The sequence below is a fragment of the Equus quagga genome, chromosome 13, assembly GCF_021613505.1.
Source record: "Equus quagga isolate Etosha38 chromosome 13, UCLA_HA_Equagga_1.0, whole genome shotgun sequence".
Taxonomy (NCBI): domain Eukaryota; kingdom Metazoa; phylum Chordata; class Mammalia; order Perissodactyla; family Equidae; genus Equus; species Equus quagga.
This window is the reverse complement of record NC_060279.1, coordinates 79,374,058-79,389,955: the sequence shown is the minus strand read 5'-3', so window position 1 is coordinate 79,389,955 and position 15,898 is coordinate 79,374,058. Positions and strand designations below refer to the sequence as shown.

The 15,898-nt window shown below is 60.0% G+C and overlaps 1 protein-coding gene across 4 annotated transcripts in view; it reads left to right on the top strand.

The window, feature by feature from the left end:
• Positions 1–15,898, top strand: part of GALNS (galactosamine (N-acetyl)-6-sulfatase) — a 29,016-nt gene that overhangs the window by 2,066 nt on the left and 11,052 nt on the right. For 3 of the 4 annotated variants that reach the window (XM_046683637.1, XM_046683640.1, XM_046683639.1), the window contains exons 2-10: positions 2,585–2,708; positions 3,279–3,353; positions 4,209–4,311; positions 8,149–8,292; positions 9,299–9,365; positions 9,450–9,577; positions 9,937–10,076; positions 11,481–11,584; positions 14,939–15,075. In XM_046683637.1, the coding sequence (XP_046539593.1) occupies positions 2,585–2,708; positions 3,279–3,353; positions 4,209–4,311; positions 8,149–8,292; positions 9,299–9,365; positions 9,450–9,577; positions 9,937–10,076; positions 11,481–11,584; positions 14,939–15,075 (1,022 nt within the window). The remainder of the gene's footprint in view (positions 1–2,584; positions 2,709–3,278; positions 3,354–4,208; positions 4,312–8,148; positions 8,293–9,298; positions 9,366–9,449; positions 9,578–9,936; positions 10,077–11,480; positions 11,585–14,938; positions 15,076–15,898) is intronic. The other variant, XM_046683638.1, reaches the window with a different exon arrangement.

The window sequence follows — 15,898 nt, the reverse complement described above, 5'->3', positions numbered from 1 at the left end:
GAAGCCGAGGGCAGGAGGAGGCCATAACTCCTGGGTCCTGGCTGCTTTTGCTTCTGTGAACGTGGGCAGCCACGTAGGGGAGGGAAGAGATACTTAACGCTGCCTGCAAAACCTGCATGGGGTCTCTTCCCTGATGGCTTCATTTCACCCCAGTGACTCTGCAAGGCGGATGTGAATGTCCCTGTTCTCATAGCTGAGAAAGCTGACCAATTAGTAATAATAGAATGGTACTGAGCAGAAGAGTTAGTGCAGCAGGCTGATGGCTGCCGGTCTCAGAGAGGCCCACCAGGAGGTGGGTCGGCCCTTGGCCGGCGTCAAGGACCTGGGATTCAGGGAGGCCCCCCACTCCCTGAGGAGAGGCTCTTGTGCTGAACTGTTCCTTCCTCCCAGAGGCTGGAATTTTGGTGGGTGCCAGGTAAGGGGTGGCCCCATGACCAGCCCCCCTGCCTCTCTCTGCTCCTCTGACCTGGGATGTGGCGGCCTAGAGGTACAGCAGCCACCCACGCCCGCGAGGACAAATCTGCATGCTGGGGTGCTCCTGCCTGCCTCCCTTTCTTCCTGCCAGCCGCCCCTCTCTCCAGGCATGCGTTTCATCCCAGCTCCTGTTGTCACCGAATGTCTTCAAAATAAACCACCTCCAAAGGGGCCAGAAGCCGAAAGGGCCAAATCCAGGTCTGCGCCACCCAGAGGGCCCCTGACAGCAGAACGCACAGTCGGCTCTTGGCGCCCCGTGTGTGACGCCCAGCCTCGAGCTGCCAGGCCCAGCGGAACACCGGCACTGTGCTTCGCGCCTCACTGCTCCGTTGAGACGGGTCCACGTTGCACACAGTCCTCCCAGTTCAAGTGGGGTTCATTGGTTGCTGGTAAATTCATGGCGTCGTGCGCCCATCACCACAGTCAGCCTGAGGTCATTCTCCTCACCCCAGAAGAAACCCTGTCTCCGTTGGCAGTCACCCCCGTCCCCCGTTCACCCTGGCAACCACTAATCTGCTTTTCTGTCTGTGGATTTCCCTTCTCTGGATGTTTCTTATAAATAGGATCCTACATCTGTCCTTCTGTGACCCACTTCCCTCACGTGGCATCTTGTTCTCGAGCTTCTCCACGTGGTCACCGTGTGGGTGCTTCACTCCGCTCTACGGCTAGTCGTGTTCTGCCGTGTGGATGGACCGCGTTTCATCAGTTCATCTGTCGATGGACGCTGCTTGTATCCACCTCTCAGCGATCATAAGCAGTGCTGCTGGGAACACACGCTCTCACGTGGTCGTGTTTTTGGACTCTGGATTGCCGGAGTGGAATCGCTGGGTCCAACGGGCACTTGGTTTGGCTCTTGGAGCACCTTCTCGGGGGGCAAGGATTTGAGGGAAGACCCCACTCACGCGGGCTGCAGCTCCCTGGGCCCCGCTCTGCAGCCGGAGCTCCCCCTTCTCCAGGGGAAGCGGGGACAGCGTTGAATCATTGTGGAAGCGACGCCCTTGGGGCTTACGCTGAGGGGACATTTAAGGAGACTGGTTTGGAGGGACCTTGTCGCAGTTGACGAATCCGGAGGAGAACCTACGCCACCAGGCCAGGCCGCGTCCCGCCCGCCTGTGATGCTGAGGGGAGTCCTGGTGTCAGGGCTCCCCCCAGGACGTGGGCTCCAGGAGGATGCGTTCAGTCAGCAAGTAAAGTTCATGTCCCCATGTCCTTTTCTAAGTGTTGTTTAAAAATGTCTTAGGACGACAGTTCAGAAACACACAGGGAAGGTGGAAGAGCGCTACGGCGCACCTGCTGGGGATCCCCCGCCAGTCTCCTCTCCTCCTGGCTTCATCGCGGGTCTGTGCGTCCACCCACGCCTGCCCACGTGTTAACATGTCTTACCACTGGGCTCGTTTGATTTTGGTACAGTGCATTTAACATAAAATTGACCGTTTTAACCATTTTTAAGTATACAGTTCAGTAGCATTTAGCACATTTGCAATATTGTGCGTTCACCAGCGCCATCTAGTTCCAGAACATTTTTGTCACTCCAAAAAGAAGCCCTGTCCCCAGTGCAGTCACTGCCCGTTCCCCTCCCCCAGCTCCTGGCAACCATTAGTCTGCTTTATGTCTGCGGCTTTGCCTGTTCTGGACGTTTCGCGTGAATGGAATCAGACCATAGGCGGTCTTGTGTGTCTGGCTTTTCTCACAGAGCGTCACGTTTTCCAGGTCATTCAGGCCACAGTGTGTCAGAGCCTCACTCCTTTCGTGGCTGAGTAGTATTGCATAGTGTGCACATTAGTTTCTCAGGACATAAATTACTGCAAACTTGCTGCCTTAGAGCAACAGAAATTTATTCTCTCCCAGTTCTGGAGGCTAGCGTCTGGAAGCACGGGGTCACAGGGCTGGCTTCCCTCTGTGAAGGCCGGGATTCTCTGTGAGCCAGCAGCGTTGGGGCAGGACTGGAAAGGGGTGGCTGGGTGGCTGTGCCCACCAAGAGGAGCCGGCGCCTGTGACCGAGCCCCACGTGCTGGCGCCAGTGCCCGCACCCGGGCCCCTGGCCTGTTCCCACTCATCTTCCCCGGGACGGAAGGAGGCTCATCCCATCTCTCTCTGCTCTTTCCTGCAGATGGGGTGGGGCGACCTGGGGGTGTACGGAGAACCTTCCAGAGAGACCCCAAATTTAGACCGGATGGCCGCTGAAGGGATGCTTTTCCCGAACTTCTACACGGCCAACCCCCTGTGCTCACCGTGTAAGTCGGGGCTGGTACCGGGCAGGGGGAGGGACGGGGCACGGGCGTTTCCTCTGAGGGCCCAGAGCACGGGCAGGCGGGCTGTGCCCTTCCCTGGGATCCTGGCGCTGGCAGCACCCGGGCTCCGGGAGCAAGGCTGGGAGAGGCCCAGGGGCTTGAGCCTCTCAGGACCCTTGAGGTGAAAGTCACTGCCTGCGGCAGGGCTGTTGTTCTGATTCCTGGAGCTGAGCGGCCACTGGCTGGGGAGGTGCCTCTGGCCATGGGGGTGGGGTCGAAGGGCAGGAGGCAGGGGGTCCCTTCCTCAGGGAGAGACCCACCCCTGCTGAGAGGTAGGGCGTACATGCTGATCTTGAGGCAGAGAAGTAACGCCTCCCGGGGTGGGGGGGCGTGAGGAGAGGCCTATGGACCCTGCGCTCCTCGTGGCCCACCTGGACCTGTCTGTGCAGGGGTGGTCTGCCCACCCTGGCCCTCAGGAGGCAGGCGGGATTCACAAGCGCCGGGAGCAGAGCCGGTGGCGAGTATGACAGGTGGCGCCCACCTCATGGCCTCTCTTTTATCACCTCCATGTAGCGCGGGCGGCTCTGCTCACTGGACGTCTGCCCATCCGAAACGGCTTCTACACGACCAGTGGGCACGCCAGGAACGGTACGCTGTGCACTCAGAGTGCTCCTGCGGCACGGGGACCCAGGACAAGGGGGGGACATCTGCCACCTGCTCACCTGGAACCCTCCCTCTCCAGGGCAACACTCCTTGCTCAGGTTCAAAGGCTTTGTTTGGGTTATAATGTGTCATTTTAAAACAGACTGCAGCATTTCCACCAAAAACAACATGTTTTAGGCAAGTAGAGAAGAAGGTGAGGTCAGTGCGAGGGCTCGGGGACCAGGGCGGGGCCAGGCCTCCTTCCTGGCTCCCGCTCTGAGCAGAAGGCTGAGGCCCACAGGCAACACTCACAACTCCTTCCCTGCCCCGTCCTGTCCCCAGGGCTTCCCAGCATGGGCTGGCGAGTTGGGAATCTCCCAAGGAGCTGCTGCCCTTTTGCGGGGGGGCAAGCTATACGCCCACAAAGAGACCTGAGAAAGCCAGGTGCTGTGGGTCCGACCAGGGAGCGTGCTGGGACAATCATGCTCCAGGGCCGGCCTCACAGACAAGAGGGATTTCATGTGGCCGTTGAAGAAGGGAGGCCTGGCCAGAGCAGGCCCTCATGGTGTCAGATGGGGTGTTCCCGAGACCCCAGGGGGACCAGCAGAGGGGTCAGGAGGCTGGGGCTCTGTCCTGATGGTCCAGACCCCTCTGGGACCGGTGGTTTGCCCCATCTCCACCTGGTAACGGTGCAGACTTTGAGGCGGTGCCAGGAAGACCCCAAAGGGCCACACAGCAGTGGCAGCTCCTAACCAGGGCTTTGCCGTTGACCCTGAGGGTCCAGGGTTCAGATGTGTCACCTTCTGTAGCATGGCCTCCTCCACGTGTGCACATGGCTCACACGCTGCCTCGCTCTTCCAGCCTACACGCCGCAGGAGATCGTGGGCGGCATCCCAGACTCGGAGCGCCTCCTGCCCGAGCTGCTGAAGGAGGCCGGCTACATCAGCAAGATCGTGGGCAAGTGGTGAGTCCTGACGCTCACCTGCCTGGCGTGTTCCGCACGAGGGGTCCTTACTAAACCCTTCCAGACAGGGAGGACTTCTTGGCTGGCGAGTGGGGCCTCTGAGTCCCAGGTCCTTTTAGAAAAAGCGTTCCTTTAAAAGCTGGCATGGCCATACTGGGGGACCTCCTGTCACAAGGCTGGGTCCTCAGCCGCGAGTCCATGAACTCCTCGCACATCACGTGTCCCAGCCACCCGCCCCTTCCCTCTGCTCTTGTCCCTGGGCTGCCTGTTGCTGCAGCGTCACCAGAGGAGCCACATTATTGCACACACGGTACCGTCACAGGTGACACACCTTGTCAGCAAGCACGAGGCTCTGTCTGGCAGTGAAGTGAAAATGCAGCCAGGAGGTAGAGGACAGTCGTGAGCTGTGGAGTCACCGAATCGAATGATTGTGTCATAGCTCATGTGGCTGCACACGCCGTTTACACTGTTTCAAGCACATTAAAGAGTTTCTCTCTCTTACTCCCAGGAGGATGCCCAAGTGAGCAGCCCTGGAGGGTTCGTGTAAAGGTGAAATGTCTCTTTCCTTTCCCAAATGTTGAGGCCCTTGGAGACTAGCAAGGTCACTTCCTATAGGAAGCCTTTCCTGATTTTCCAGCCCTTATTGTCTTTCCTTCACTGCACTGTGGCCCTTCTGCTCTTAACCCCTGTGGCACTCACTGGTGCTGCTTTCTCGAGGACAAGCGCCTTGTCTGCGCCCCTCAAGCACGGCCACTCCACACAATTGACAGTCATGGTGACGAGGGATCTGCAGATACCAGGAGAGTAGTTGTCAGAAACTCCCAGTGACCCAGAGAAGACTTGATGAATGCCTTCTCACTCCTGAGACAAGGTGGGGGCCGTCCTGCCCAGCGGACGAGCTCCGAGCAGATGGTGGCTGCAGAGCAGAGCTGACAGGGGTGCCCTGGGCCTCAGGCACCCTCCCAGCCTGCATGGTCCCCAGCAGCGCCAGGGAGACTGTGGCGGAGGGCAGCCACAGGGCCTGCCAGAGCCAGGTCAGGGCTGTGCCCATCCGATGGCTCTGTTCCGGGTCCAGCAGCCTCTCATTCACGGTGTTTGACTTGGGGCCGCCAGGGCTGGAGTGCGAGCGTGCCTCCATGAGCTCTTGAGATTTGTGACAACCATACAGGAGAGAGGTGAACACAGGAGGGGAAGAGGAGTCGGGCAGGGGCTAGAGAAGCAGCCCGTGTGGACTGGGGTGGTAGACGCAGTGCTGGTGGACCAGCCAGGGTCAGGGCGACCATGGCCAGTGCAAGGACGGGCTTTCAGAGGCCTGGGCAGAGGGCTCGGCCTCTCCTCCACCAGGTGGGGGTCCTGGTCTCAGCAGGGTCCCGTAGGGCCATGGCGAGTGTTGGCGGCTGAGGCCGTGACTGCCTGATGCCCTGCCTCCAGTCCCCAGTGCCAGGGATGCGGATTCCCTCAGCCTGACCAATCCTGGGTGGACAGGGCCTAGACGCCCGTAAGAGGCCATGCCACAGGGGACTGTGACAGGCTGCCACCCAGCTCACCTGCGGGCAGTGCTGGCCCGCCTGCTGTTTGGTGCAAGCACTTTGAATTGACGATTTAATGTGAGCAGACCCTTGGCCAGGTGTTTCTGTTAAGCAAAGGCCGTTTAAGCTGACAGATGTGGGCATGCAGCAGTGTCACACACAGCCAGCGTGACTTCCTCCCAGCAGGTGCTGGAGTAGGACACTGAGAAATGGCAGGGCATCATCGCATCAGGCCCAGAGAGGATGTGAGATGCAGGGAGGCAGCTCAAAGCACAGAGCTGGCAGTGAGATTTCTGCAGAGAGAGGAGTCGCGTAGGGCCGGTGTTCGTGTACCTGGCAGAGGAGGCTCGAGGAGCCCTAGGTAGGCGCTGCGTGGCCGTCCAGGGCCGAGCGTTTTAGAGCTAGCAGTGGGGAACTGAGGCCCCAAGAGACACACTTCCTGGCGCCCACACTCGGTTGCTGACCGGCTCAGTTCTGGCCCCGGCCAAACCAGCCCCTCCACTGCCCACGCCACGTCCTCCCTGACCAAGTGACCAAGCTGTGCAGTGAACTCACGATGACTTGGGCTCTGTGTGTCCAGAGTAGCCTCCGAGTGGTCACGGTGAGGCCTGCAGCAGAGGAAGAGGAACCCCCGCTCCCGGGACACTGTTTCCACACCCGTGGCACTGCGAGAGTTTTTGTGCAATGTAAAATGTAGACCTAGGAAACCAACCCATTTCCTAGGTGGAGTCACCTCACTCCACGAGTGCCCGTGACCCAGAGCCAGTCACCCCAGAACCACTGCGTAAGCCAAGTGTTCTGAAGAGCGGGTAGGCCATGCTCAAGGGCCCCCAGCCCCTCCCATTCAGATGGGAGCTTGTTGGCACTTGCCGTTGGCAGGAGGACCCAATGTTAGGTGCCCCCAAGGAGAAGGGGCGTGAGGGAGGGAACGGGGCCAGGATCCGGCAGCAGGCTCTGCACAGCTCCACCTGACACCCACAGGGTGGGGGGCCTTGCAAACACCCGCTCCGCTCCAAGGAGAGCCCGTCTCACGAACAGCTTGGCGGTTGTCCCCCTGCGGGCACTTGCCATGTTCTCCAGCCGTGCCATCCCCGTTGCGGCCAGGGCGCTGGGTCGGGGAGCAGCACTAGTCTGAAGAGGGTGGTCCCGCGTGACAGCTCACCCAGCCCCCCAGGCCATGGGTCCCGTGGCCATCATCCTGAACTGGGAGAAGAGGCTCTTAGCAGCCTTAACCGGAGACACTGGGTAATTCCCTGATGGGAACGTTTCCTTCTTTGCAAACCCGGAGGGAAAACACTGTGTGCCGAGACACAACCCACAGAGGTGTCCTGAGAATTAATAAAAAGCCAGAGGAAGCAACCAGAGTGTGCGATGGAGCTGAGACTGGAGCTCTGGATGTCTCCCGGGTGGGTGTGAGATTTCTCATCACTTACCATCTTCCAGAGGCCCTCCTAGCATTCGCAGCAGGACACCTGAACACTCCTTTCCCTCCTCTCTACCCGGACACCCTTATTGTGCCTGAACACCATCCTCTGTGCTCAGATGCCCTCAGCATGCCTCAACAGCCTCACCATGCCTGAACACCCTTACTGTGCCTGGACGCCCTCACCCTGCCTGGACAGCCTGACTGTGCCTAGACAGCCTCTCCCATGCCTGGATGCCTTCACTGTGCCTGGACACCTACACTGTGCCTGGATGCCCTCACCATGCCTGGACGCCTGCATTGTGCCTGGACAGCTTCACTGTGCCTGGACACCCGCACCGTGCCTGGATGCCCTCACCATGGCTGGACACCCTCACCGTGCCTGGACGCCCACGCTGTGCCTGGACACCCTCACCGTGCCTAGATGCCCACACTGTGCCTGGACACCCTCACCATGCTTGGATGCCCTCACTGTGCCTGGATACCTACCCCGTGCCTGGACACCCTCACCATGCCTGGATGCCCTCACCATGCCCAGATGCCCTTGCCATGCCTGGACACCGTCCTGTGTGCTCAGATGCCCTCACCGAGCCTGGACACCCTCACTGTGCCCAGATACCTTCACTGTACCTGGACACCCTCCTCTGTGTCTGAAGCGCTCGGATATAGCCTGGGCAGTGTGTCACCCAGGGAGGGCAGGGTGGGTCCCGACACTCTCCTGAAGGGTACAGTCTTGATGTGTCCTGGGCTCAGTGCATACTCAGCGTTGGAAGGATGCTGGTTTCGTTGAATGTTCTGTGAAGGTGATGGGTGTCGCTGCTCAGAACTTTGGGGTGTCCCCGTGCTGTGTGAAGTCCTTGAAGTGTCTTGGGTTCCTGTTTCTAGGCATCTGGGCCACAGGCCTCAGTTCCACCCCCTGAAGCATGGATTCGACGAGTGGTTTGGATCCCCCAACTGCCACTTTGGACCTTATGACAACAGGGCCAGGCCCAACATCCCTGTGTACAGGGACTGGGAGATGGTCGGCAGGTAACGGGTCCCCCCTTCCTCTGCTGTTGCCCTGGGAGCGGGACGGAGTTTCTGGAACCACCTGCCCACCAGTGCTGGTGGCTCAGTGTGCAGGGCTCGGCTTTGCCACCTTGTTCTGCCCAGAGCCTTACAGGACTCAACGCCTAGGGCCACTGTGCCAGCCACGCCCACAGGGTTTCTGACCTTTTCAGAAAATATGATGAGGTGTGTGCACACGGCAACCATTGCACGCCATTTCTGGGGTTCGGGCCCTATGCAGCCCCTGGGCAGGCCCTGGGATCCAGCTTCAGAGGCCATCTGCCTCACCACATTGGCACGCTGGCTGAACTTGGGCCGTGCGGGATATCACAGCGTCTCAGAGGAAGGGTGGATGAAACCCTACTGTGCCTTCGAGAGTGAGTGCGTCTGCAGGCCGTCGGCTCCAGGACAGGCCTGTCTGGCCCACGGTCTGGCTGCAGGGCGCCTGCAGGTAGCCACACGGGGCCAGGGCCCTGGTCTTTCTTGAGTTTTGCTTAACGTTTTCTTTCTTTTTCCTTTTTTACTATTTTTATTTTTGATGGAAGCTCTCCTTACCCATCAGTGGACCAAAGAGCTGGGCTGACTCGTTGCCTTTTCCAGTAACAGCTTTGTTGAGATAGAACGCACACCCCGCACGTTCACCATCCGCAGTGGCAGTGGCTCCTAGGACAGCCATGCGCAGCTGGCCAGGCGTTGCCTCATGAGGAAGCCCCGCCCATTAGCTGCGGCCCAGCCCCCGTCTCCACGCCCCGGGCCTCCTCCTGGCAGGTGCTGGAGTTGCCATGGTGCCCAGCCTTAGCCCACCTTGTGCTCCACGACCTGTGACCTCAGGAGCCATGCGAGCACCTGTTCATTTGTTCAGAAATGGATGGAATAAGATAGAAATCATTCTTTTAAATGAGGCTCATGACATTGCCTGTGAAATCAGGGAGAAGGGGGCCGTCTCGGCCTGTAGTCTGATTTCTTTCTGGATGTGTGTTATTCTCAGATATTATGAGGAATTTCCAATTAATCTGAAGACCGGCGAAGCCAACCTCACCCAGATCTACCTGCAGGTGATGGGAGCCTGGGCTGGGCGGGCTCTGGATGCGGGCAGGTGGGCCTCTGGGCGGAGGAGGACGCTGTGCTCCCCTCCTCAGGAGGCCCTGGACTTCATCAGGAGGCAGCAGGCAGCGCGGCGCCCCTTCTTTCTCTACTGGGCCGTTGACGCCACACACGCACCTGTTTACGCGTCTAAGCCTTTCTTGGGCACCAGTCAGCGAGGGCGGTGAGTCCTTGGTCATGGAGATGCAGACCCCACCTGGGGGGTTCAGCTGTGCTTGCTTACCTCCGAGGGCAGGGCACTCGTTTCCCTTACGTCTCTAAGTATTGACTGTAGAGGACGACGGCAGTGGCTGTGCCTCGCTGGGAGTGTCCGCCAGCCCAGGATTGGTGGGGGGAGGGCTGCGGCCATGTGGCTCGTACCATCCTAGCTTAACTCTGCCAGCTTGAACTTGAATTTTCCTCCTTCTCTTCTCTGGGTTCAGCCAGTCTGTTTTGCTGTCCGTCCCTGAAGTTATGATTTAAGTGCTGTCTGATCAGACAGATGCCATTGGCCACCTGATAGCCGTTTGGTCTTCCTCACAGATACGGGGACGCTGTCCGGGAGATCGATGACAGTGTTGGGAAGATCCTGCACTCACTGCAGGACCTGGGGATCGCAGAGAGCACGTTTGTTTTCTTCACGTCGGACAACGGCGCTGCCCTCATTTCTGCTCCGAAACAAGGCAAGTGTTCGGAGTAGCCCCACTGGTCGTCGTGTGACGAGACCATCGATGTGGGTCCTTTCTTGGGAGTTAAATCAAATTGCACCAGAAGTAGTTGTCTCACAAAGTAGAATTTTTATTTGAGGCATGAAGAATGGAGACCATAGGCAATAATTTCACAAAGCTGTGGCCCCCCCGAGCATGGGCTTAGGGGGCGTCTTTATTTGGGTGGGGGATGAATATTCAAAGGGCAAGTTTCATTGTCACATGTGGAGGTGGGAACAAGCCTGCACGCACGGGAATTGAAATCAGGCATCGCGTGACTTCAAAATGGCTGCTTCACCCTCCCCGAGGACGGGAATTCCTGATGTGAATGCGGGCGGTCGCTTTAGTCCAACGCTCTGCCTGTCTGTGCCCCTGCCAGTCTTGTGGCTATGGTCTGGGCCGGCCTCGTCCCAGTCAGAGCAGCTAGGTCCATGGCAGTTGTGGCTTAGAGTGTCTCCCTGGAACATCCCGGAAACCACGTAAGCTCAAGGCCCTGAGGTGTTAGATAAAGGAACAGCTGCCCCTTGCAAGAAGACAAGAGAGTAAGGTCAAACACAGAGGTTAGAGTTTAGGCAGGACAGGAGAAGGGAGTTAGGGTCCGTGTCTGGTAACAGTGATGACCGCAGATGAGGCTCCACTCGAGAACACCTGGCTCCCGCCACTTGCTCAGCGTCCCCTCAGCCGCCCGTGGGGTGGAATGTGGAGGGGCTCAGCCTGGGACCGTCCAGTGGGAACAGACATAGAAGCCCCAACAGCTGTGCTGTGGGGTCGACCTAGTCACACACGGGCAGGGCCGCCCGCTCACGCCACCTTCTGTAGCACACTGTCGTCCCCTCAAAGGATGGGCACCTCAGCCACTCCTGACCCAGGAAGGGCATGTCAGCGTGGGAGTGGTGAATGCCCGTTCCAGGCCTGACGCCCCCTCCCCAGTTTTGGGGTTTCTGGCTTCCCTGCAGGTGCCTGGTCAGGAGAGAGAGCTTGGTGGGGGAGGACGGAGACCGAGGCCAGCGCCTTCGCCCTGTCCTGGCTCTGCCACTGAGCAGCCCTGGGGCGGGTGACATTCTGCTTCCCATCATCATCATCATCCGCATCCACATGCTAGCAGACACAGGCCCGATGACAGGAAGTCACCTGTCGGGACCTCCCAGCTAGCAGGTCACTGCTGCCTCCTGTGCATTTAGGGCTGAATGAGGTCACTTCTGGGCTTCTCCTCTGACGCTGTGCTGTTCTCCATTGGCATATTTTCCTAAACTCACAGACAGCTTACCTGGCAGAGATCAAAGTGGACAGACGCATCTGAGGGCAGGGGCCCCACCAGGTGCGTGTGGCCCCGGGGACTCGGGGTAGATGGTCTGATGGGCGACACCTCTCCCTCCCCAGGTGGCAGTAATGGCCCCTTTCTGTGCGGGAAGCAGACCACGTTCGAAGGCGGGATGAGAGAGCCTGCAGTCGCGTGGTGGCCCGGGCGCATCCCTGCAGGCCAGGTGAGTCAGGCTGGCTGCCTGCCCAGGCCTGCAGCCATCCTGGGGTGTGGAGGCTCAGCCCCCTCGCTGCCCTGCCCACTCCACTCACTCTGCGTTGCCTAGGAAACGCGGAGGTCAGACTCACCACTCCCCTCCAAGCCAACCCCTCCCCAAGGAGGCAGCTGGTAAAGCGTGCATGCGGCAGCCTCTGGGACAGTCTCCCATGGGGTATCGCCTGGGGTGTCAGGGAGGCAGCTGGAGAAGGGTACATGGGGCCGGCACTGGGACAGTGTCCTCTGGGGCGTCACATGGGGTGTCATTAGCTACCGTGGCAGGCAGAGGCTTCCATGGTCAGTCAGTGTGGCAGTAAACCGAGTTAAATGGGTTTCTTTTCTGCAGGACTTGTCAGAGCCTTTAGTGTCTAATAGGTATCAGGAACTTCTGGAAAAGGCATAGATCTAGCTGAGTTTTTAAAATCTTGTTTGGCCACAGGCTTGTTTCCCAAAGTGCGTCTCCAGGCACTGTGTTCTGTGGACACACTGTCAGACAGCAGTGGCTGGACGAGGCCTTGACAGCTGTCTGCAGTGCTGAGTACAGAGCGCAGGGCTGGGGGCCTGGCCCTCTGGCTGGGCACGGTGGGTGTCCTGCCGCTGTCTCGACCAGCCAGCCTTTCCTGCTCCTCAGAGCCCCTCGCTCTGCCCTCCCTTGGCTGAGAACCCACAGGCAGGGGCTCCTCTAACTGGGCACCCAGTTCAGGCCTGTCACAGACGCGGTCTCAAGACTGGAGTTTCTAAATGTGATGTCGCATTCTCCCCCGGTCCCTTCCTTTCTGACGGGCTTCTCCAGAGAACAGTGTTGGACGCTGGTGTCAGCTCAGCCCCACAGCAGCACCACGAGGAGTGTCCTGTGGCTGCTGGAACAGTCCCCACACCTAGTGGCTTAAACGGCACACGTGTCCTCTCATGGGGGTCGGGGGTTGGGAGGTAACCCAGCACCGTCTCTCGGCTAAAATCTGGTGTCGCAGGGCTGGTTCCTCCCGGGCTCCAGGCAAGAATCCATTTCCTCGTCTTTTCCAGCTTCTTGGATCCTGGCCTGTCTCTCCCTCGTCTGGGTCAGCAGTGGCCGGTCACATGTCACCCCTGTCACTCTGACTCTGACTCTCCTGCCCCCGTCCCAGTATAAGGACCGTATGATGACACGGGGCCCCCCCCAGGGATCCAGGATCAGCTCTTGTTTAAGGTCAGCTGATTGGCGACCTTGATCCCCGTTTCCCATGTAAGGAAACGTTCACAGGCCCGGGGATTAGGGTGTGGGCATCCTGGGGCGGGTGACATTCTGCTTCCCGTCATCATCATCATCCACATCCACATGCTAGCAGACACAGGCCTGATGAGAAGAAGTCACCTGTCGGGACCTCCCAGCCAGCGGGTGGCAGAGCCGAGTGCGGATCCAAGCTGTGGGCGTGGAGCCCACCCTCCTCCCCCTGACGGCCTGTCCTCCTGGGATGGTCCCAGAGAGAGCCCTCTCCCCACTCCCGCCATGGGAAGGCTCCAGCCTGTGGGACTCCTGGTCCTGCCGGCCTGGCTCCAGGCCCCTGGGCCCTGTTCCTGGAGCAGAAAGGACATGTTCTCAGAGCCACACTACGTCTCCCTCCGCACGTCCCGCGGGCAGACACTGGGACTGAATCAGAGGGGCCTGTGCCCTGTGCTAGCTGCGCGAGGATTTTATTTAAAAGCGTCCTGACATTCGTCCACCCAGCCTCCAATCTTGGGCTCTCTCCTCCGTACCTGGTGGGGCGACTTTGTTGACTGTAGCCTTGGATTCCGAGTTAGGTCTTGAAAGTGTTGATAACAGTCTGATGACGGCCTGCCACGGACGGATTGCATTTCTCCTGAAGCCCTTGCGTGCAGGTCGAGCGCGTCTGTGTTTCTAAGAGCCACCCAGAGCTCCCGGCTGCCGCGCTGATGCAGGCCATCAGACGCCCCTCCTGCCCGCTCCACCCGCCTGCATGGCAGGCTCGCCTCTTGATTGATGTTTTCCAATCGTTTCAAAAAAAGTGATGAAGGAGGGAGGCAATGGGGACGGGAGACTGCCGTGGGCCACGTCTCCATCCTCCCTGCCAGGGCCTCGCAGAGCGTTGGAACCGAATGTCGACCCTCACGTCCCCACACTGGGCCGCGGAACCAGATGGCACATGTGGCTGGGCGTGCGCTCAGGGTCCACGCGGAGGTTGTCCTGGTGTGGAGGAACACCCGTGAGGACCAGGCAGCCAGGCGTGGGAGGTGCTAAGATGAAGGGTGGCTCGCAGTCGGCCCACAGCAGGTGCAAGGGGACACCTGCCTTGCCAAACCTGCTGGCGGGTTCATCCTGCTGACTCGGTGCATCCCCGATCCAGACCTCAGGAGTGCGGGGCGGTCTCTGCACATGGGCGGTGGGAGGGGGGAAGGACCTCGGTGGGCTCCAAACAGGGCAGATCTGCATGCAGGGACTCGACCTGCATCCATGGAGACCAGTGGGCAGCCCCTTTCCCACAGTGGTCAGCTCCTCAGGCCTGTCCGCAGGGCCACTTCCTGCTGGCTCTGTGGAGCTGGACCATTCAGTTTGGCCCAGTGTGGCCTCTGGAAAGAAAGGCGGGCCCTGCCCACCACTGTCCCCTCCCACCAGCCTTGGCCAGCTGCCCCCCCAGCCCCGGTGCCTCCAGGCTGCTCTGGGCTCCAGGGTCCTTTTCCACCTGTGCTTGGACCTGATTTGCGAAGTTCACGTGGTTCAGTGTTGCAGTGACGGTGACAGATGGCCGGTCAGAGAGGGCAGGCCTCGAGCGGCGAGACCCTGCTGGCCGTCTTCTCTCTGCTGGCTGATTCTGATTCGCAGCCACAGCAGAAGTGAGGGCTCGGGAATAGCAGACAGGACGGCGCTTCGGCCTGCTCTGGGGTCAGACGGCCCAGACTGAATCCCCATGCAGCCCCCAACCTCCCTGCGGCCACTCTCCCCATGAGGGGCTGCTCCCTCCCTCGTGGGGCCCTGAGGCAGGAGAATTGTGTGCGGCCACACATGAGCCAGCATGACCCTCGTGGACGTGAGGTGTCCAGGAGAGCCGGGGGTCGGTGGGGCTGGGGAGACCAGGCCCGGCGAGGCTGACAGGGCGGGAGGCCTCTCGTGCGCAGGTGCTGGGGCCGGGTGTGTGTGCACACGAGTGTACATGGGGCAGGGAAGGCCTCTGTTCAGGGTGGGTAGACACGCTGTAGGGCACGTGATGATGTGCGAGCACGCACGCCTCTGTAGACCCAGCTGGGCAGCAGAAGGGTGCGCAGACCTGGCCCTGGCTGCCATCTCGTCAGGGCACGGCGTCCTGAGTCTCCACTGTGTCTGTTTCAGGTGAGCCACCAGCTGGGCAGCATCATGGACCTCTTCACCACCAGCCTGTCCCTCGCAGGCCTGGAGCCGCCCAGAGACAGGGCCATCGATGGCCTCAGTCTCCTCCCGGCCATGCTGCAGGGCCAGCTGATGGACAGGTGGGTTCCAGCCAGACGCTCGCCCCTGCCCCTGTCCCTGCCCCGAGTGGCGGAGCCCGTGCCGGTTCCTGTCCCAGCTAGCTTGGGGCAGAGGCAGGGCAAGGGGGAGGCGAGACCCCGGGGACTTCCTGGCACAAGAGGCATCCTGGAGCATGAGCTTTGGTCCTCCGTGACCATTCCCGACATGCGAGGCATCTAGGCTCTCCTGGGTCGGGGTGAAGAAGGCTCGTTCCTTTGTTCAGCGTCCATCACTTCGGCGTCAGGCCGTGGCGGGGAGGAGAGAACCTCCCTCTGCCCAGTCACCAGCCGTGCCAAAGCCCTGGAGCCTGACCCGTCCCACGTCCCCCTCTGCACTGGAATTCTCTGTGTCCGGAGTCACTTTCTCTCCAGCTTCAGATCACTATCGTTGTGCTCAGACAAAATAAGTGTCCCGGGCTGCTGTGACGGGATGGGGGTTTTAAAATGGTAAATAGCGTAGCGGGAGCAGGTGCCCTGCTGCGCTCTGAGAGCCGTGTGGCCTCGGCGGCAGGGCAGGGCAGGGCTTAGACAGGTCTGTTTGGCTTTTTTCAATATTGCTTATTTTTTCTCTCTTGCAACCTGGTGCGTGAGCTTGTTTGCTGCTGGGGAGAGAAGGTGCCGGAGGCTGTGGTCACCCCGCCAGGCCTGTCTGCCCCAGGAAGGGGGCTGGAGACTCTGCCGCAGGCTTCACTCCACCGCCCAGCCCCCACAGGGCCAGGAGTGAAAGGGGGCGACTGTGGGGCTCATCTGACAGCCTCAGGGACCTTTCCACCCTGCACAGCGTGACCTCGGCATGGTCATTGCT